The following is a 22,128-nucleotide window of genomic DNA, read 5'->3' on the forward strand; positions in this document are numbered from 1 at the left end:
CTTCTTCTTCTTCTTCTTCTTCTTCTTCTTCTTCTTCTTCTTCTTCTTCTTCTTCTTCTTCTTCTTCTTCTTCTTCTTCTTCTTCTTCTTCTTCTTCTTATTATTATTATTATTATATTATTACTACAGTATGTTTAATAATAATGATAATAATGATAATAATAATAATACATTTTATAGTGCTGGAGACTTTTCCACCACATTCTCACAAGTAAAATGAAAAGTCTTTAAAAATAATTCAACACATTAAACCAAAAAAACAACTTCCATGTTGTCAGACTCGTGTGTAGTAAACTGGAACCTCCACATTTTCAGATTGTAACGCAGAGCTTCGATTCTCCATCTGTTTAGTCGACTCGCCTGCGTGGACGTTAACCACAGCTTGCGCAGTCTACGTAAGGTTTTGGTGTAGAAGAGGCCCAGGTAAAAGGAAGTGGTCCCCCCGTGGACGAGTAGCCACCAAATCCGGACAACGGGAATAAATGATAGCGAGGATCTAACGCGAATGAGCTCAAGTATTTTAATCGGGACGATCACGCAAGAAAAGAAGTCGTTTGGTGAGTCGACTGTGGAATGTGTTGATTTCTCTCTCCGGGCTACTCTTTGGGATCTGCTAGCCCCGCTAGCCGCTAGCTCGTTAGCTGCTGGCTGACATGATGATGGTGCATTGTGGCTGCTGGTAGCGACCAGACGCGGAGTTGTTTCACACGCTGTACGCACGCCAGCTTATAAAATACATGTTTAGTACCTGCCCTGCACTTTCAATCACTAATGAAGGACGTAATTTATTATAATATCTTGAAGGCAATAGCTCCTTTTGGTGGAACATTTGCTAGCTATGCGAGATTCTGTTACCATGTATACGACTATTATAAGTCTCCTATGAAGTTAAACGTACGGATTTAAGATCATTACATTTTTAAAAGATTTACCTCAAATATTTGTTTAGAGCCACACTGGTTAATTATCGGGAAATAGAAGGCGATAACTGATGTGGTGGCGTTAGCATCCAGTTTACCATCAGGCCCAGTACCTCAAAATTTTCTCCTTCGTTTTAGAGTGATGATTTTTTTTAAAATATATAAATAAACTCCAAAACATTTTATTAAAGTGCTTTAACTCCCGAGTCCCAGCTCCACCTGTTCTCTGAGTGTTTTGACAGGTAAGCATCTGTTCTCATGCTAACAAGCTAGCAAATTGTGCACAGCATGGTCTCATGGACATGAGATTAGCTTCAGAAGCTGGACAATCGGTGTGTTCGAGTACTGAAGAATGATTAAAACTTTATCTCTATTACTACCTGCAGGTCAGGTTGATTAGTGTTACAGGATGGGTGGATTTAGAAGCTGTTCTGATGTCTGCTTCAACACAGCCTGTTTAGACATTTTACTGTCCTACTGTCTGCACCTGGTGTCTGATAAAGGAGTGAGATTTAATTTGAGGAAGAGCAAATTTGGAATTATGAATCAGTTAGACCCTCATACAGCATTTATTTTGGCATGTTGATTTTCTATTTAGGCAATAAAAGCTCATCCATATATTTATCTTCAATACAGTTTTAAGCTGAATCTGATGACTTGACTATGAGTGAAGGCAGGGTTCACCCAGGACATTGGCCCATCACCATACAAACACACGCACTGATTCACAAATTTGGAGTAACCGATTGGCCTCAAAGGTCAAGTTTCTGATTGCATGAGAAAACCCTGGCATGCACAGAGACAATCTGCCAAATCTGCACAGGACGGCTTCATTTTGTTTGGTAATGCAGGAGGTCACTTGTGCATCCTTTACATCCACTTTACCCGCATTAGTGTCACGGAAACATTGAGCGATCTCGCCTGATTCAAAGTACAGACAGAACCATTCTTCACACATAGACACTAATATATTATCAATTTAGAGTCATCTGTTGGAATAGAAAGTCAAACAGGCAGTATGGCTGTGGATGGACAGAGTCGTATTTCTTTATGGTGCTCTTGATCTTGCAGTCAGTAGTGATCAGAAAAAATGTGGCTTGGCATTTTAAGATGGTGAATGCTGTCATCTGCACGGCTTTACAGTTTGATTGTGGGGCTCATGCAGTGAGCGAAGCAAGGGAAAGCTACATTAACGTCTTAACAAGTGGTGTTGATTCAGGGCTCAAAAGGTAGTCATTCCCACATGAGAAGGTGGGAACATAAAAAGCCCAAAACATGTTGATCGATGCAACATGCTGCACTCAAAATCATCAACTATTCTTGTTAAACTGGATGGGATGTTTCTGTGAAGATGAGTAGTGTGAGAAAAGAAATAAGGCACAGCTGTGTCTCGGTTGAAGTGCCTATTGCTGAAGGTTTGTGAGAGGATCTGTGTTGCAGAGAGAATATTTTGTAGTGCGTCAGTGTTTCAGAGCGCTAGCTGGTCTTGCTATGTGCTGGTAACAGATGGTGACCGTCTCATGGCAGGCGCAACGCGGGGCTCGTCAGTGAGCTTGGCACTCGTTTGCCCCATGGCTGAAATCACGTCGCTGCCTCATCCAACCTTCCCTTGCAGTGTGCCAAACTAAGTGGTGAGTTAGACCGTGGGCTCTGTCATGTCAGTTTTTCACATAATTCGTGGCGCATCCAGCTAATGGTTGCCGTCACGCATGTCTGCTCAATGTAAGGGTTTAATTATTCACAATAGCGTTCAGTGACGCATCAAAGAAAACCGTTGGTAATCATTTATTTGGATCCTGGGCATCTCTCCATTATTCAAAGAAAAGGAAAAGCACGTGGTTTTGGGACGCGAGTGGGTTGTAGGGTATTTATTGTTTTAATATGGAGCTGCTGGAGCAGAAATCTTACAGAGAACTTGTAGAAAGACTTCATAGTTGTTAAAGAAATGCTCACAACATTGACTTGGTATAATGGAAAGGTTCTGAGTTTACAGCAAAGTAAGAGACAAGCTGTGAATGAGCGACAAGGGTACACAGTATAAGTTTCTCATTGATGTTCGACCACCAGTTAAGTCTCTTTCTGATGACACGTAGGTCTTGGATTAAAACCCGAAATCTGAAAATTGCAGAGTCCAGCTACTCGAAGGCCTTACCACACAAATACACACACCTGCCACTTTATTAAATACACCTTCATTTTTCATTCCAGAACTGCCTCCATTCTTTGTGGCTTAGACTCAACAAGGTGCTGGAAACATTTCCTCAGAGATTTTTGTCCACGTTGACGTGGACGGCATCATGCAGTTTCTGCAAATGCGTCGGCTGCACATCCATGACGCAAATTTCGTGTTGCAACATGCTTTTAATGTGGCCTTTTGGATTGAGATTTGCTGACTGTGGAGCCCATTGGAGTCCATTGATCGTCATGTTTCAGAAACCCATTTGGGGTCATTTGAACTTTGTGGCTTGGTGTGTTCTGTTTGAAGTCGCTACCAGATGATGGTACACTGTGGTCATAAAGGTATGGACAAGGCCGGCAATAATATGTGCACGTTTGACCAGCTGCTGCTTCCAGTATTTGGGTTAGTGCGATGGCTCTGTTCTAATCTGAAACATTTCTTTGGCACTCAAAATGTGACAGAAGTCACTTCAGAGCTGTTTTATCAGGTCACCGTGGTTTTAATTAGCAACACATATGAGCGGCCCGGCTCCGTGGCCGAGCCGTGCTCACTGGAGTCTGGTGATAATTTGGGGTTATGTCAAAGATGTGTTGAAAGGCTTGTAGCAGTCAAGTGATGGATTCTTTTTTTTTTCCTCTCTTTGTTCTTCATACATCTCAGTCAGCATCTGGTATCCAGGTGGATGCCGTCATTTTCGCTCTGTGGTTTGCTTATTGCGTTATATAAACCGTATACTCGTGTTAAGAGATGTATTTTGGAGTTGAACCTTTTATAAGACTATGTCCGTCCTGTTAAAGTAAAAAAATGATCAGTTTCAAGTTGTTGGTCATCTATTTTAGCTATGATTAGTAAGTGCTGGTGTTTGTTTTTGTTATGAAATCAGACGTGTGGATGCAGAAAATAAACCATTTCCATGGAGTCTGAACATTTTTACATATTAAGTGTCTATCGCACTCTTCTATGTTCAGTAGGTCTCTGTGAGGCTTGAAATGCTTGGTCCTAAAACGCTGTGTATTTTTTTGTTTTTCAGGCCTGTTTCTCCCTCAATGCGGGGAAGCATCAGGAGTTAATTGAGACGGACTATCATGAAGCCTAGATTAGGTTCTGTCATCATATATAGAAAGTCCCACTTCTTACCTGTAAGTAAAACAACTTGGCTTAAAAAAATGGATTCAGTGTTCAGTACGCATCACACTTTCAGTAGAAAATGAAGGTTTTGTTGAAAAATTAATTTACCTGAAGACTGTTTTCACCTAAACTTTTTTTTTTTTCAACAAAAAAAAAGATTATTTTAGAAGTTTTTTACATGAGACAGTTTTATTGTTTCCCCTCAAGTTTTCCTTTTTTTAACCTTATTCTCCCCAGTCTTTGTCATCAAATGCTTCTTGTCTCTGGAATAGTTTCCTCTAAATCTAGGGTGGCTTTCAATCTGCTTCAGCGTCTCATCTCTTGATTGTCACATGCAGCACATTAACATCCGGTTCTCGTCCCGCCACCAGTGAACTTCTGCGAAGGAGACGATGATGAAATGAGATAAAGTGGACAGCTGGAGGAGCCCCGCCCCCCTCACCTCCACGTCTTTGAAGCATGGCAGGCCTACAGCTCGTCACCCCTGCCACGTCACCCATGGGGCCTTTCTTTGGTCTGCCATGGCAGCAGGAGGCGATCCATGATAACATCTATACTCCCAGGAAATATCAGGCAAGGACGCTGCCCCCTTGTTCCTCTACTTCATATCTCTGTATAAATACTCCGACATAACTCAAACGATAGTTTCTGCCTATGTTTTCTCACTATAGATGCAGTGATGATGTCACTAAACTCGATCCTCCTGTCCACAGGTTGAACTTCTAGAAGCAGCTCTTGAACACAACACTATTGTCTGCTTGAATACTGGCTCAGGGAAGACCTTTATCGCAGTACTTCTAACAAAAGAGCTCTCCCACCAAATCCGAGGAGGTTACCGAGACCACGCAAAGAGGACGGTTTTCCTGGTGAACACAGGTAGCCACAGTTTGCACACGTTCGCTGTGCTTCACTCCAACACCGGGTGGAAAGTAGCTCCTCTGACAATTAACTGATTATTCATTCAAATCCACCAAAGTTGGAAAATTGTTGGAAAAAAATATTGTCATGTAAATTCTCAGTTTAATGTGACATTTAATGTTAAGTCAAAATATTGGTGATATCTTGGAATCACATGTGTTTTCAGATTACATGTCATTAATTGATTAATGCATATTTCAAAAAAAGTTATGCTATGGGGAGGCAAACATTTTAATGCTAAAAACTTTTTTACAGGCCATGTCTTCTTTATTTCTGTTGAAAGCATGGCTCTAAAGGAGCATAATCAATTAAAAATTGTTATTTCTACTCCTGTGACGCCCATTTAAATTTAAATTAGTGTCGACCATTTTATTAATTTTAATTGTAATGGCTGCATTTTCTTTTTAAGAAAAGAAAATGAGCTAAAAAGATTTCTTTTTTTCTTTTCTTAAACAATCTCACCTTTTGATTTTTGACACCACTTCCTCACTATTTTCAATAAATATATGTACTTTAAATGATTATTACATTTGATATGTTGGTACTTGATTGCCTCTCTGTTCTGCGTTGTACAGTATCATGTGTAATTCAGCAAGCCGCTGCGGTCAGGACTCACTCCGACCTCCTGGTGGGAGAGTACATGGATTTGGAGGAGACTTTAGCATGGCCTGACCAACAGTGGCGTCAGGAGTTAATGGAGAATCAGGTTTGCTGACATCTAATCTTTCCAGTCCTTACACATGAAAACATGCAATAACTTGGAACTCGACCTATCTGAAATCTCTCCCCGCTGCCGTCCTCTCAACACAGGTGCTGGTCATGACTTGCCACATCTTCCTGCACGTTCTGAGGAATAAAATTTTACCCTTGTCTAAAATCAACTTGGTGGTTTTCGATGATTGTCATCTGGCCATCACAGACCACCCTTACTGTGACATAATGAAGGTGAGACTGAGCTCGGAGTGGATCTTGGTTTCTGCGAGGCCCGCGAGAACACTGTGAATGACGCCGCCGTCTCCGTCTCTGTGTGCAGCTGTTCGAGGGCTGCTCGGGGAGCACTCGCGTACTGGGTCTCACAGCTTCTATTCTCAATGGGAAGTGTGACCCGTCTGAACTGGAGCAGAAGATCCAGAATCTGGAGAGAATCCTGAAGAGCAATGCTGAAACTGCCACCGACCTCGTGGTCTTAGACAGGTACTGTAATCGCTTGTGGCCTGCAGCAGGGATAGAGCGGCATCACCTCTCACCTCTACACTGTGGGTTTTTTTTATTTTTTTTGTTCCAGATATGCCTCTCAGCCAAGAGAAGTGGTGCTTGACTGTGGACCTTATGTGGATAAGAGCGGCCTCTCCTCCTGTCTGCAAGCCGAGCTGGAAGAAGCTCTTCACTTCCTGAATGACTGTAATGTACCTTTTGCCAGAGAGGACCGCGATCCCACATTCATCTCCAAACAGGTGATGGAAAGGATGGAACAGAGGAAGGAACAGATCCGTGTTTGAACTACACAATTTAGTAAAACACAGACTTGAAGCCGTGAGATCAAAAGTTTGTCTGATTTGTAAAGTCACCTGTAGCATTTGGCCCCAAATTTCTTTGCATTTTGCACAGGGAACCTATACCGGTTTGCATGAAAACAAAGAAACATTTGGAATTTTTGTTCATAGGTTATTGCATACTTTTTTTTTTAACTGGTCCAGCATGCTCAAGATGTAAAATGAGTTTGACATCCCTGCTTTAAACATGTTTCACTGCGTGCTCAGTTGTATGGATCAGTGAGCTTCTTACTGAAAGCAAAATGACTGCACCTGATCTCTATTATGAAATATATGCCCGTGACAGGTTGATAAACCAAATATAAATGGTACTTTTTTGTTGGTACGCTGCCGTCAAACCAGCAAACCTGAGGAGGGATTGTAAAATGAGTTTCAAAGGTTTTCTCAGTAACCCTTAAGAATGTTTTTACAGCTGTTTGTGGGTTCTAATTAAGTCGCAATCCCTCAACAGTAAACTCACCCAAAGCACACGGTGTCCTTGTACCGGTTCTAAATGTTTTCCTCTGTAATCAATCTGATGAAAGCTTTATGACCTTTTGAGGTTTGTCTTTTGCTTCAGTGCTAAATTTGATGAAAAGTTCAAAAGATTAGAATTCAAACATTAATCCACACTAAAAAAGATCCATACCAGTACCTTCAGCAATTACTTTCTACATATAAGCCAACAAATCAATCATCGAATTTGCTTTTGCCTAAACTTAGAGATACGTTGTTTACTTCTGCATCAATTTTATCTGCGGATTTATTGTTAATCCCTGCTAATAAAATACTATGACGTCTTCGCACTGTTTTTTCGTCTGACTGTCGATATATGCAGTATTTCAGTGGGTGTGAGAGCATAGATTTCTTGAAGCAACCCTTAAAGTAATGGCACTCACTCGCAGTTTAACTCTGCTGTTGCAGGTCCTGAGCGACTGCCAGGCCGTCCTGCAGGTGCTCGGCCCCTGGTGTGCCGACAAGGCAGCAGGCATCATGGTGCGCGAGCTCCAAAAGTACATCAAGCACGAGCAGGAGGAGCTCAACCGCAAGTTCCTGCTGTTCACCGACACCATCCTGCGCAAGGTGCACGCCCTGTGCGAGGAGCACTTCTCCCCCGCCTCCCTCGACCTCAAGTTCGTCACGCCCAAGGTCCTGCGGCTGCTGGAGATCCTGCAGGAGTACAAGCCGTTTGAGCGGCAGCAGTTTGAAAGCGTGGAGTGGTACAACAACCGGAACCAGGACAACTACGTGTCCTGGAGCGACTCTGAGGACGACGACGACGACGAGGAGGCGGAGGCCAAAGAGCGGCCGGAAGCGAACTTTCCATCACCGTTCACCAACATCCTGTGCGGGATCATCTTCGTGGAGAGACGTTACACAGCCGTTGTCCTCAATCGGTACAAACAGATGTTTACCCTTTTTACAGATCTGTGTTAAGTAGAAACGATGTTGAGTGAATAGATTGTGGAGTTGGTGTGTTCTCCTGAATATTCGTACCTTATCTCATAGTCCAATGACTTTCTTTTTAGGTTAATTCATAACTCAGATTTTTGTTTTTTTTATACACATCCCAGGGATATTGTTGTATTTGTCATATTTGGATGAACCAGTAATATACCAGTTAGGTTTTATCCTCAACTCAAAGATAATTCAGTCAATTTGGAACTGCACTAATTTACACACAGATCCATAAATGTATATTCATGGTTTACAGATTAAGTGCTAAAAGTAGTCTGTGAGGAGTTACATTTTGGATCTGTTTTATTTAGCATGAAAATAATTTATTTCGATTTTTTTTGTTTGTTGTTGTTGTAATGACTCAAATGTTTAAGTTGGGATGTTTGCATTTGTCACAGTGCTACATGTTTGGAGTATAATGGCCAAAGGGAGACAGAAGATAATCCTTTTGGAGTAGTCAATCGTTCACACACTTTTCACATGCTTTGTCCTCAGTCTTATTAAGGAGGCAGGGAAGCAGGACCCAGAGTTGACTTACATCAGCAGCAACTTTATCACCGGCCACAGCATCGGCAAGAACCAGCCCCGGAACAAGCAGATGGAGGTGGAGTTCAGGAAACAGGAGGAGGTACACTCGCATTCTGTTACATTGAGAACTTGCTGTGCCGAGGTCAGGTGTTTATAATTGTAACAGCTGGGCTTTATGTTTTTTTTTTTTTTTTTAATTCTCTTGCAAAACAACTCACTCTCTCTCTGCTTGCGTCTTGTCTTCCAGGTTCTTCGCAAATTCCGGGCTCATGAAACCAACCTGCTGATTGCTACCAGCATTGTGGAGGAAGGTGTGGATATTCCAAAGTGTAACCTGGTGGTGCGATTCGACCTACCCACAGAGTACAGGTCCTACGTGCAGTCCAAAGGCAGAGCCCGGGCACCCGTCTCCAACTACATCATGCTGGCTGACACTGAGAGGACCAAAACCTTCGAGGAAGATCTCACCACCTACAAAGCCATAGAAAAGGTTATTCTCAATAGTTTCTTAAATTCAGGTTGAGGACAGAAAAGGTTAAACGCTGAAGTGCTAATGAAGATATTGTTTGTTTGTTGAGCAGATCTTGAGGAATAAGTGCTCCAAGTCAGTGGAGGTGAGTGAGTTTGAGGTGGAGCAAGTGCTGGACGATGACAACATCCTCCCTCCTTACGTCCTTCGATCTGAGGATGGAGGCCCCCGGGTCACCATCAATACAGCCATCGGACACATCAACAGGTGCCCGACTTCAGCTTCCCGTCCTCATTTATGAATAAAATGAGCAGAAACAACACAAATCTCACTTGATTTTTTTTTCTCTGCTGCTCAGGTATTGCGCTCGGTTGCCCAGTGATCCGTTCACACATCTCGCACCCAAATGCAAAACCGCAGAAACGGGAGATGGGCGCTTCCAGTCCACACTCTACTTGCCCATAAACTCCCCTCTGCGAGTTCCTGTGAAGGTAAGGAAGATGATCAGAGTCTGAAGTCTGTGTCGAGACGAGCGTAATCATCTTTCATAAACGTGGTATTTATAGTGGAATCAGGTTTGTTTTCTTGTCATTTGAAGCTTTTGCATGAACACATGCAGGCCCGCGTGTTGAAAGTTCAAATGCCTCGATTCGAATGGCTAATAAAGCAAGAAACTAGGTTTCCACTGTAATTTCAGCAGCATTAAAGCTGCTACAATGGGGCCATCTAGAGGGACAAATGTGTAATTTGTTTTTATAGCAACACTTTACATGTCTCCCATGTAATTCAGGATGGAATCGGGATAAAACAAATCACAATCTACAGTTAAATCTAATGAAATCAAATGGATTTCTTCACACATGTTTTTGTTTTTAAACAGGGTCCTGTTATGAACTGTGCCAGACTGGCGGAGAAAGCAGTTGCACTGGTTTGCTGTGAGAGACTCCACAAAATAGGTAAAACCAGTAGTAACACTTTGTAGATACTTTACATTCTGTCAGCCTGCAAGTAACGTTTCAGCTTGTGCGCGTGTCTTTGTTGCTTCACGTTTTTCTTCTGGGTTGTCAGGTGAGCTGGACGATCACCTCATGCCTGTGGGGAAGGAGACTGTCAAGTATGAGGAGGAGCTGGACCTTCACGATGAGGAAGAGACCAATGTCCCGGGCCGGCCAGGCTCCACCAAGAGGAGGCAGTGTTACCCTAAAGCCGTACGTCATAGTAGTTACAACCACCAAGAGTGAGCTTTAGAGCAGTTATGGCCTTTTTTTTTTTTTTTCTTCGCGTAAAGTTTTTTGGTGACAACGAAACTTCTGAGAAGTTAATGTAAAATCACATTTAATTAGATGACTTGCACAAAAGGCAGTTTGTTAAAACCTCAGGGTGTGTGAGGTGAAGCTCCCGTTCTACTCTGTTCATTCAATTCGTCTGCAGCACAGGACCAACTAGCAGCCCTGCAGGTGTTTACACTCCTGCTCCCCCACACCACTTCCTCTCAGCTGGACGTTTCTGGTGTACAATTGCCACAGCATCATGTGGTGGAAAGTGGTATGGCAGGGCAAAAGATGGAGATTGTTGACAAAGTGGCCCACTTCAGCTTTCAATTCCTCAAGATGTTTAAAAAAAACCCAAAACATAATAGGTATTTTTTTTCATGCTTCGCGCAAACAATGTTTCCTATTGTTCCTTTACTACTATTAAGAGCATAACACAATTGGAATACACTGATTAACATCATAACCATTATGAAATGTGAAGACTTTACAAGTGGAAAATCTATAGATCATCACATTTATTGATGGTTGCGATGTATCATTCACCAAGTATACATTTTGTCCTCAAATATGATGTATAGAAACAAAAAAACAGGCAGCCTACAAGTTGTACAGGAAAGGTTTGAGGAAGTACTTAACCTGACCTCCAAAGTTAATTGATCCCAATATAATCACATGTTCCTTTTATATCCATTAATCAAAATTTGTATAAGGTAGCGGAAGGTAAATGAGTGTTGGGTTAACTGCTGTTATCCACCTGAACATGGGTGTGGATTCACCATGCTAAATTGAGTAGAGTGCCTTTTTTATGATTCATTGGTGTTTAATATCGTAACAACTGGGCAATTTACAGGGGGAAAAAACTTGGATGATTATAACTTTGGGAAAAAAAAAAAAACGACATGTAAAGTAGTCATTTGAATAAATCATACAGCCTGAAATGGTGTAGTTGTTTTAGTCCAAAGAAGTGTCAAATATTATTCCTTTCCTTCAAGTAACAAGAGAAGAGAAGCAATTCTCTAGTTCAATTTTGATTTTGGGTAAATGTTGGTGCCTGTGGATGTGACAACCAGATATTATTTCATAGATGGAAGACAATACGGGGAGCAGGAGTAAAATATGTAAAAAAAAAAAATGTGTTGCTGCGCTACATGACAGAAGAGGAATAATATTTCACAGAATTGTTGTCCTGAAGCATTTTCTGTAGGAGAATGCAGACTTCACCAGTGAATAAAACCAAACGTTGCTGTGTGATATTGAAAGCATAACTCCACCATTCATTTTATTATTTAGTGATATAATATTACGATGTAATAATAATTTGGGAATTCCAATTGAGGAAGTTGTATTTCACCGGTTGATTAGATATTTAAAATATTAATTAAAATGTTTTCCTCTCTTTACAGCGATTGTTGGGAATAAAGTGCAGCATGTTGCTTTAACACCGGAAACAAGAAATTTGCATCAGCCTGTGTCCACATTGGCTGTCAAGACTTATCTGGTGCTCATTAGTTTTTAGTTTCTCTGCTGAATGGGGTCCCTGTCCTTTTTACAATGCTCAGTTCAGCACTTGATTCCTATATAAGCTCTTTTTATGAATTTATGCAGGAAGCACAAGAATCCTCTCCTGAAGCCTCAGAAAGACGAGCAGTGTGCTCCACAAGTTTCCTCCACCCTATTGTTCTGTCATATATCGTCATCCTGTCCATCGTGTGTCCTGTACAGATACCAGAGTGTCTGCGGGACAGCTACGCCATATCGGAGCAGCCCTGCTACCTGTATGTGATTGGGATGGTCCTGACTACCCCGCTCCCCGATGAGCTCAACTTCCGCAGAAGGAAGCTCTATCCACCGGAGGACACAACCAGGTGCTTCGGCATTCTGACTGCCAAACCCATACCTCGAGTAAGTTCATTCTAATACCTCAACACCCTGCTTAGTTTTGTATTTATTGCTTTACCAGTACTGACTCATTGCCTCTTTCTCCTCATCCAGATCCCTCATTTCCCGGTGTACACTCGCTCGGGTGAGGTGACCATCTCCATCGAGTTGCAGAAGTCTGGCTTCACGCTCACCGCTGCACAGCTCGATCTCATCACCCGCCTGCACCAGTACATCTTCTCCCACATCCTCCGTCTGGAGAAACCTGCACTGGAGTTCAAGCCCATGCTGGCTGACTCGGCTTACTGCGTTCTACCTCTGAATGTTGGTGAGTGGAGTTGGCCACGGTCCAGCTCGACAGATCACTTTGACCAAATATGTGCAATGCCTCACGGTCTCCTCTCAACATCTTCCCTCCGTTATCCAACTGGCTTGTTTAGTTGGAGACTCCAGCACTCTAGACATGGACTTTAAGTTCATGGAGGACATTGAGAAGTCTGAGGCCCGCACTGGCATTCCTACTACTCAGTACACCAAGCAGACTCCCTTCAGTTTCAAACTGGAGGATTACCAGGATGCCGTCATCATTCCAAGGTAGCTTTGAATCTGTGAATGTACGTCTTGAGATGAAGGCAAGAGCCGAGGTCCCAACTGTATAATAACTCTCCCACTGCTCCTCTCTAGGTATCGTAACTTTGACCAGCCTCATCGCTTCTATGTCGCTGATGTGTACACAGACTTGACGCCACTCAGCAAGTTTCCTTCGCCAGAGTATGAGACATTCGCTGAGTACTACAAAACCAAGTACAACCTGGATCTGTCCAACCTGAACCAGCCACTCCTGGATGTCGACCACACTTCTTCCAGGTCGGCATCACAGTATTTTGGCACAACTGAGTGTTTGTTTAGTAGATTTTAACTGAAAAACAAGAATTGTGTTTTGATTTTGCACCAACAGTGCAAATAACAAATACAATTTTATTAGAAATTACTTTTGAGTTTGTAAGAAGTATTTCCATTGGTGTCCATTTGAATATTGGCCATATTCCTTGGGTTGGGGGTTAAAAGATGAATATAAGGGCAATTGATCTAAATATGTTGACATTTTGTTTGGCTAAATTTGCTTTTTGGTTCGATGCTACACTCAAAAGCTTTGTCAGAGCTGCACAGACACAGTGCTGCTTAAAATAACAGACACCCCATGGTTGCACATTTGAATATAACATTCACAATAAAATGTAAAAGAACTAAATCTGTATGCACGACAGGACTTATGCTGAAATTCAATATGTTCACTTGTAAGACCTTTTGTGCTGGTGTGGAGTTGAGGGTTGTTCTTGTACTCTCTCAGGCTGAACCTGTTAACCCCTCGGCACTTGAACCAAAAGGGCAAAGCCCTGCCGCTGAGCAGCGCTGAGAAGAGGAAGGCCAAGTGGGAGAGTCTGCAGAACAAGCAGGTAAAGCCGCCTCTCTGAGAAGAATTGATCTGATTTCAGATTTTCGGCGAATATCCATTTTCTTGAACGTTTTTAAGAGGTCATGGTTTGACAAAGATGTCTTGGTATTGGAGGTCGTTTTGTTAATGCCATCATGTTGTGTATGTCAGATCCTGGTCCCAGAGCTGTGTGCCATCCACCCCATTCCTGCTTCCCTGTGGAGGAAGGCAGTCTGCCTGCCCAGCATCCTGTACCGCCTCCACTGCCTGCTGACTGCTGAGGAGCTCCGAGCCCAGACAGCCAGTGAAGCTGGAGTGGGGACGCAGACCCTTCCCCCCGATTTCAGGTTCCTGTTACAAAGACAACACAACATATGCCTTCATGAGCTGACGTTATGTAATTGTAAATACATGAAATTAATTTAGTTGCATATCATCAACGGATAAAGAAGTCCATATAAATAGGGTTTGCGTGTCATCCTGTGCTACAGTTTTAACGTAGCATATTGTTTTTTCATCGCTGATATTTAATTGGCCTGCAATTGTTTCATATGGTGCTGCTGAGACATCTTGCTCTTTCAAAATGTCCAACTTAAAGTTCTGAGATATTCTGATTGCTTCATTGAGGACACAATGCTGAACAAGCGCCGCGAGAGATAAAAAAAACAAAAAAAACCCCTATCTCGACGACTGAGCTCACATGGAAAATGTCATCTGTCAAAATTCCCAGCTTAAAGTTTTAACCTCTTGCTCTTTTATGTGGCAGATATCCAAACTTGGACTTTGGCTGGAAGAGATCCATTGACAGCAAGACGTTCATCTCCTGTTCTGAGTCCTGCAGCGAGGAAGGCGATGGCCACTGTAAGCACCAAGAGACTGTAACCCCTGATCCCAGCTCCCTGACGCATCCAAGTAGTGACCACTCTTCGTCGACCGAACGGGAGCCACTGTCTGCCCCTGAACCTCTCGAAGCATGCAACGCGACCCTCACTAATGGCACTGGCACCGAAGCCGACTGTGACGGCGACTGCCACCAAGACGAGCACCTTCACCAACATGACAATTGCCAATGCTGCCAGCCCAGCCCCTCTGGGCCGCAGAGCCCCGAATCAATACAAACCACTACCTCAATTCTTGTGCAGCCCCCTCACAGCTTGAAGAAGCCCAGGTCCAGTCCTCCACAGCCTAGTGATGAATGTACACCAGGGAGGACCGCAGACCACACCAACAAAGCTACCTCAGTCTGCAACCCAGCAGCCACGGGTCCCAATGCACCCACAGCACCTTCTCCTGACCTCGCTGAGGACTCTCAGCACAGATCCCAGGCAGGGGACTCCCCCAAAAAGTTGGGGCCCAACCCAGGCCTCATCTTGCAGGCCTTGACCTTATCCAACGCCAGCGACGGCTTCAACCTGGAGCGGCTGGAGATGCTTGGCGACTCTTTCCTGAAGCATGCCATCACCACGTACTTGTTCTGTACCTACCCCGATGCTCACGAAGGACGCCTCAGCTACATGCGCAGCAAGAAGGTGACTCGCCGCTTTCTGCTCACTGCCGATTGATAGGATTGTCTAAACGAATGCATGTAGAAGATTGACAATATTGGACAGAAACATGGTCCTATGTCATCTGGTACAATCAGTAGTATTGTTTCTCTAACGGCTGTAGAAGTTAGGTGAAAGGCATGCCAAAGCAGTTTATTCGGAATGGGGCAGGACGAGGGGAAATATTGGATTGTTGGTCATAATATTATGGCTCATCAGTATGTATTGGGGCGAGATGGTTTATCCAGACTTTTTTTAAGAAGACAACTTTGAGAAAAGCAACTAATGCAGGTATAATGCCCTGTGGCTGATTGTGTGTTCACTGTCCAGGTGAGCAATTGTAACCTGTACCGCCTGGGGAAGAAGAAAGGACTTCCCAGCAGAATGGTGGTGTCCATCTTTGACCCTCCTGTTAACTGGCTGCCTCCTGGATATGTGGTCAACCAGGACAAAAGCAGCACAGACAAACTGGACTCAGAAAAGGTCAGTGAACTTTATTACATCTCACTGTATTGTAGCTTTTTTGGCCTGTTTAGCTTTGCACTGAATGTCTTTGTGGGTTTATGTGAATGGAAAATGACCAGTGTGTGATTTGTGATTAAAATTGTGTTCCTTTGATTCACTGATTAAATCATGTCGCAACGAAAGTTGGTGTTATGATGCCATCAGGCCACTAGAGTGCAGGCTTTCACCTTATCTGACCATATGTTTGTTTTGGTTTTATTTTCCACATCTCTGTTTTTCAGTATCTAATAACGGAGCCAATAAATGAAAGTAAAATTAAACACAATACCATCACAATAACATTAAAAATTCTACTCCCTTCAACTAGTAATCAATCAAACTTGCCGATAGAGTGTCATTAAGTTTGGTATTGAATTATATCCCTTCAGAGGGTCACCTCACCGGGACATCAGATTACCAGCTGACACTGGTAGTCCAAATAATTTTATTTGTCACAGCCGTTTTGCCACTTGTCTCGTCAGTGTTGTCTTTGATTGGCCCGAACAGGTCAAAGCTTAGAAGAGCAGTAACAGATCTGCAAGATGCCTTATCATCTGTGGCGCTTTCCATGTTGGGATGAAGCGGCTGTAGTTGCTGTCATGATGTCCTTTTATTGTTAACTTGCCTGTGTCAAATATGGCTTCAGGGAATCTCTTTAAAAAAAATTGAGAACCTCTGGATATATAGATATCTCAGGCCTCGGAACGGTATTGAAATCTTCTGCAAATATTAATGTGGACGACAGGATGCAGTGGTCAGATATTAGATGAACATGTTCTAATTTTTCTAAAAGTAAGCAGCAGGGTTTTCATGTTTAAATAAGATCAGCGGAATTGTTGCTCTCTAGAAGATGCTTTGTGACTGAAAGTGGGTACATGTCTGTATTTTGGTTGGTTTGTAGGGTTTTTTTTTATGTAGCACCAAAAATGCCCGGGAACTGCCAAATACTACAACCTTAAAGAAAAAGAAAACGATGTCATTTTATGTTTTTATAAGTACATTCATGTTAATGGGGGGCATTACGAATCAGTTTAATATTGTTCAGTTGCACAGTACAACCTCGGAAATATTTGTTTCAAATTAAATCCTCTCGTGTAAAAGTGAACATTGTGACCTTTTAAAGGCCGAACTAATCGCATAGCTCTTGTGCAGGATCACATTTGATTGTACAAGACGAGCTAATGGAGTGGCCGGTGTGTACACAATGCATAAATGTCATTTCAAATTACATGAAACTTATGTGACCACATGCTGATTTTTAACAAACTTCACGCATGCTTTCAAAAACACTGGTGATTTGAGGTTGTAATTGTGTTTTTATTAGCTTTTTTTTATTGCAATGATCATTCTTAACCGCAGTCAGAACCGTAGCTTGTCTCTGAGTCATAGAGTTGGTTTGGCAGCTTCTCCTTGCACAGCAAAAAGCTGGATGAAAAATAACATGAAAGCAAAATCCTGTTTCCTTCTGTAACGCTGAGGCTCATCAGAATACCTCCATGTAAATCTGAACGTCAGCCTTCAACCATAATTGTTCTTTTTTCTGCGTTCTCTTGCGCTTGATTTCATGCAGGCCAAAGAGGAGCTCCTGGCCAACGGGCAGTCCGGGACCGACTTCGACGAGGAGGACGTTGAGGACGTTGAGGACATTGAGGACGTTGACGAAGACGGCGAGCTGATGTTAAAGGAGGAGCCGAAGGACGAGGTGAACATGGAAGACGACCTGGAGTACTACAAGGAGCACATCCGCTTCATCGACAACATGTTGTTGGGATCGGGAGCGTTCGGGAAGAAGATCTCTCTGAGCGGCTTCCCTCCGTCTCTCAGCCCGACGTCGGGCTCCTCCTCCACCGTGGAGGCTCCTTACGAATGGAAGCCCCCGAAGAAGCCCCTCCACCCCACCACGGCGCCCTACCCCCCGGAGCAGGTGCCCAGCGGGCCGTCGGCCGAGGAGTTCGACTACAGCTCGTGGGACGCCATGTGCTACCTGGATCCCAGCAAGGCCGGAGATGAGGACGACTTTGTGGTGGGCTTTTGGAATCCGTCGGAAGAGAACTGCGGCACAGAGCTGGGCAAGCAGTCCATCTCCTACGACCTGCACACGGAGCAGTGCATCGCAGACAAGAGCATCGCTGACTGTGTGGAGGCGCTGCTCGGCTGCTACCTGACCAGCTGCGGGGAGAGGGCCGCCCAGATGTTCCTCTGTTCACTGGGCCTCAAGGTGAGCTCCACACCCCCCAACGTGTGTTTTCAGTGACACCATTATAGTTCCAGATAAAGTCTAATTAAAAATTGTATAATAATAAAATACATTTAAAAAATGTGTTATTGACTTGAGTAGTTGCATCAGATGCTTTATGTCTTAATTTACAAGGTGTTTAAAGACATGTCGGAAAACCCAGTAAACAATGGCGGCAATATCCCGCTCAAAACTGACTCCCTCATTTTGACTGGAGAGCTTTAAATCTGCTTCAACTTTTAGCTTAATTCTCCAAAGCAGTGAGGATTCCAACTCTGTTGCTTTACTCACAGAACAAACAAAAAAAAACCCAGCTGTGAGTCTGCTTTGTTTATTTGACTAAATTAAATTAATTACAGACTAAATGAACTGAAACGTGTTCTAATTGAATTGTGGGAAGGTTTTCACTATAAGATCGGCAGTCTCATGTAACCGCAGTCTTACCGTGAGTACGACCTCCTCATACTCACGGTAAGACTGGAGGATGTACACATCATTGCACATTTATTCCTGTGAAAATCGCACACAGTCTGAATGGATGTTGTTCTGCTTCTAATTGGGTTAAATTCTTCATGTTTCTGGAGACTTAAGTTACAAGCCTTCTTTCATTTGTCCATATAAGTGAAGTCATTTTATTTTGAACTCGAAGCTTTTCCACAGAGATGACGGTCTTAATTCAAAGCAGTCCTTGAATGCCTCGTTAATAAATGACACAAAATCAAAGTTAGAATTTTGCCATATTTTGTTGTTGTTAGTCATTCTTGTTGTGGTTGCACATCTTAATGCAATGTTGCTTAACTGTTAATTGTTCATAAAGTCAAATAATTTTCAATCATATGAGATGGCATTAGCCAAGTACTGATACGTGCGTTTGTCTCGAGGTGTTGCCACTGGAGCGGGGGACCCTGAACAGAGCGGCGGGGCCGAGCCGTGACGGCGCAGCCCTGGACGTGTCCTACGGCTGGCTGAAGATCCCGCCCCGCTGCATGCTGGAACACCCTGACGCCGAGCAGACGCTCAACCATCTCATCTCCGGCTTTGACAACTTTGAGAGGAAGATCAACTACACCTTTCAGAACAAGGCTTACCTGCTGCAAGCCTTCACCCACGCTTCCTACCATTACAACACCATCACAGGTCAGAAGGCCACCGTGTTTGGTTGGCTCATTAACCCTTTCACGTTATCAGCATGTGCTCATTTCTAAGAAGTATGGAAACTTAGCAGAAAGTTGAGAAATCCTCGGGAATTCTGCTGTACAGATGTATAGTTAAGACGAGATTCACCAGCGTGTCACTTACTGTGTTTTTAAAGATGGCGATCATGATCACTGGCCACATGTTGAAAGATGACATTCCCTTAAATAAAGAGGTGGAAAAACATACATTTCTACATCCATAGAATCAAAATAAATCCATGTGTCAATGCTGACATGGTTATGAGACTTAAGCATAATAGATCCTGACTCCTTGACTGCTGACGGAATCCTCAAGGTCAAACACTACTAGAAAGTGTCTGTAATCGTTACTATGGCCCCCACAACTCCTGAATACGACCGCGCGATCAGAAATAAGATTCACCAGAAAGTCGCACATTAAAGCCATGAGGTTCGTCCAGTTTTTTAACCCAAAATAAACAAAGAGGGTTAACAAAGCCGGACGCAGTTGCTCCATTTGTTCGCTATGTTACAGTTAAAACTGTCACCTAATAAGATAATTTAGTTGTTGGTAAACCTGTTTCTTCCTTTTGCTTTCAGATTGTTACCAGCGGCTGGAGTTCCTTGGCGATGCAATTCTAGACTACCTCATAACAAAGCACCTTTATGAAGACCCGCGGCAGCACTCTCCCGGGGTGCTGACCGACCTGCGCTCAGCACTCGTCAACAACACCATCTTTGCCTCTCTGGCCGTGAAGTACGACTACCACAAGTACTTCAAGGCCATCTCGCCGGAGCTTTTCCACGTCATCGACGACTTTGTGCAGTTTCAGCTGGAGAAGAACGAGATGCAAGGCATGGACTCCGAGGTGAGCGCCGTTTCCATTAGGAGTCTGGTAGTACTGCTGAACAACAAAGGCTCATGGGAAGAAATCAAATCGTTGCTGTTGTAGTTTCCCTCCCCCTTCCTATAATAATCCTCGGCATTCACAAAAAAGCCGGGGATGAATAACAAGGCTGTCAGCCACTATGAATCTGTTTCATATACCCATGATTTCAGTACTGAAGAGAAAATGCATTTGGATTTAATTTGCCTGGAAATGGCTATCTTGGCACCAGATCTCCTGCTCGTTCTGCCCGAGCAGTATTTCTCTGCCTCGGGGACAGCGGGGGCACATACACTTAACAAACTCTTAAAAGCAGCTGAAAGAAATAAAGTTGTGTCCTGCAGTTAAGTGGCACCACTCCACCGAACAGTCGCACGTGGACGGTATGAAGGTGACGCCCTCAAAACAGCTGTCTGGCATCTCGGTCAGACTTATCAGTGGACCGCAGCAACAAAACTGTTGTTTAGCCCATTTTTTTGTCCTGAAGAGGTGTACATCCACATCCACATTTTTTTTTTTCAAATTAAGACAGTATTTTTTTTTTTTCTTTGTTCCTCCAGCTGCGACGGTCCGAGGAGGACGAAGAGAAGGAGGAAGACATCGAAGTCCCCAAAGCCATGGGGGACATCTTCGAGTCGCTCGCCGGAGCAATTTATATGGACAGCAGGATGTCTCTGGAGACCGTGTGGCAAGTGTACTATCCGATGATGCGGCCGCTTATCGGTGAGTGAGTGCGGCTGCTTACGCGAAGGACGCCTGGTGCCTGACGGCGCGCGTAGAATTGAATCCCGACTGTGTTTTGTCGCTTCTCGCAGAGAAATTCTCCGCCAACGTGCCGCGGTCTCCGGTGAGGGAGCTGCTCGAGATGGAGCCAGAAACTGCCAAGTTCAGGTACAGACACAGATACTGTTGTTGTCCATTTCGGTCATGGCTTCACAGGGGATGGATCAAATGATAAGAGGACAAATACGGTGCTTTAAAGTACACAAACGTTGCTCATTGAAATTCATTTAAATAAAGAGCAGATAACGTATAACTAGGATATTCGATGATGCTGATGTTTTTTTAATCAATAAAAAAGCAAATCATCACATACGTACACCTGAAAATGAACCTGAACGGGTACAATTAATGTTCACGTGACATTTAAGCCCGTTCACGCTTTAGCTGTCACTTCTGTTGTTGGGCAGCTTGGTGTCAATATGGGTTCACAACCTTGGAAATTCCCAATTTGATGCATCAGAATATTTTCACATGTAGAACTAAATAGTTCTGGATAAAATTGTTGTTTCCCTCCTCCCGGTGTTGTTCAGCCCTGCCGAGAGGACCTACGACGGGAAGGTCCGGGTGACGGTGGAGGTCGTCGGGAAGGGCAAGTTCAAAGGCGTCGGCCGCAGCTACCGGATCGCCAAGTCGGCGGCGGCGCGACGAGCTCTGCGCAGCCTAAAAGCCAATCAACCTCAGGTCCAAAACAACTGAGCTCCCAGCATTAGCACCTAAGCTATTGGCGCTATGGAGAGTCCGCGACGGTGGCTTCCTCGACAGCGGAATCTTCAGTCTGTGACGGCACAAACATGGCAGCCGGGGTGGGGGTGGGGGTGGGGGTGGGGGGCACTGTGTGGAGACGCACCAAGACGGAAGCAGACTGATCTCACCACAAATCTCACAACAGATCTTTTACCCGTTTGATCCTCTGTTTGTTTTTGGTTTGGTTTTTTTTTTTTTGCGCAAACACAATCTTTACTTTCTCTCTCTGCTTTGTGTAATCACATGAGTGCTTTATTAACGTTTAGCAAAGGAAAAAGAAAAAAAAAAAACGACAACAAAAGACAGGTCAGGTCGCAGTGTCAATTCCTCGCTGTTTTATTTTTGGTTTTTAATCTCTTGTGTCTGTGAGATGAGGCTTATTCTTATTGTGTTGTATTAGATTGTACATAGTTCAATCAGAGGTGTAAATCAAAGTATGTAGGACGAAGGAAGATGATGGGAAAAGAAAAAGAAAGAAAAAAAAAAAGAAAACGCTAAACTCCTCAGCCTGTGCACTAGTGCCAGTCAGTTTTAAAGCGGTTTTGAAAACGCTAACG

At 43.6% G+C, this 22,128-nt stretch overlaps 1 protein-coding gene across 2 annotated transcripts; it reads left to right on the top strand.

Annotated features, from left to right (window-relative positions):
• The first annotated feature begins 443 nt into the window (after positions 1-443).
• Positions 444-21,613, top strand: dicer1 (dicer 1, ribonuclease type III). 2 transcript variants are annotated; one of them, XM_080512269.1, is made up of 29 exons: positions 444-557; positions 4,130-4,238; positions 4,599-4,800; positions 4,941-5,103; positions 5,721-5,851; positions 5,956-6,090; positions 6,179-6,339; positions 6,431-6,599; positions 7,602-8,074; positions 8,631-8,763; positions 8,911-9,153; positions 9,245-9,399; positions 9,491-9,623; positions 10,013-10,088; positions 10,201-10,340; positions 12,129-12,308; positions 12,399-12,612; positions 12,725-12,878; positions 12,969-13,151; positions 13,636-13,741; positions 13,891-14,066; positions 14,486-15,248; positions 15,594-15,746; positions 17,338-17,985; positions 18,885-19,140; positions 19,758-20,026; positions 20,605-20,767; positions 20,860-20,935; positions 21,358-21,613. In XM_080512269.1, exons 3-29 carry the CDS (start codon positions 4,687-4,689, stop codon positions 21,521-21,523), a joined length of 5,733 nt encoding a protein of 1,910 aa, XP_080368395.1. In that variant the 5' UTR covers positions 444-557; positions 4,130-4,238; positions 4,599-4,686; the 3' UTR covers positions 21,524-21,613. The 2 variants fall into 2 exon arrangements, with proteins under 2 accessions (XP_080368395.1, XP_080368394.1); XM_080512268.1 differs by lacking the exons at positions 444-557; positions 4,130-4,238; positions 4,599-4,800 and having other exon boundaries at positions 5,001-5,103.
• Positions 21,614-22,128: the final 515 nt, after the last annotated feature.

Source organism: Blennius ocellaris, assembly GCF_963422515.1.
Source record: "Blennius ocellaris genome assembly, chromosome: 17".
Lineage (NCBI taxonomy): Eukaryota > Metazoa > Chordata > Actinopteri > Blenniiformes > Blenniidae > Blennius > Blennius ocellaris.

Coding starts and splice junctions, on each gene's coding strand:
- dicer1 (XM_080512269.1), top strand. CDS start 4,687: ATGGCAGGCCTACAGCTCGTCACCCCTGCCACGTCACCCATGGGGCCT. Junction 10,089..10,200: donor TGAGAGACTCCACAAAATAG/GTAAAACCAGTA, acceptor CTGGGTTGTCAG/GTGAGCTGGACGATCACCTC. Junction 20,768..20,859: donor GATGATGCGGCCGCTTATCG/GTGAGTGAGTGC, acceptor CGCTTCTCGCAG/AGAAATTCTCCGCCAACGTG.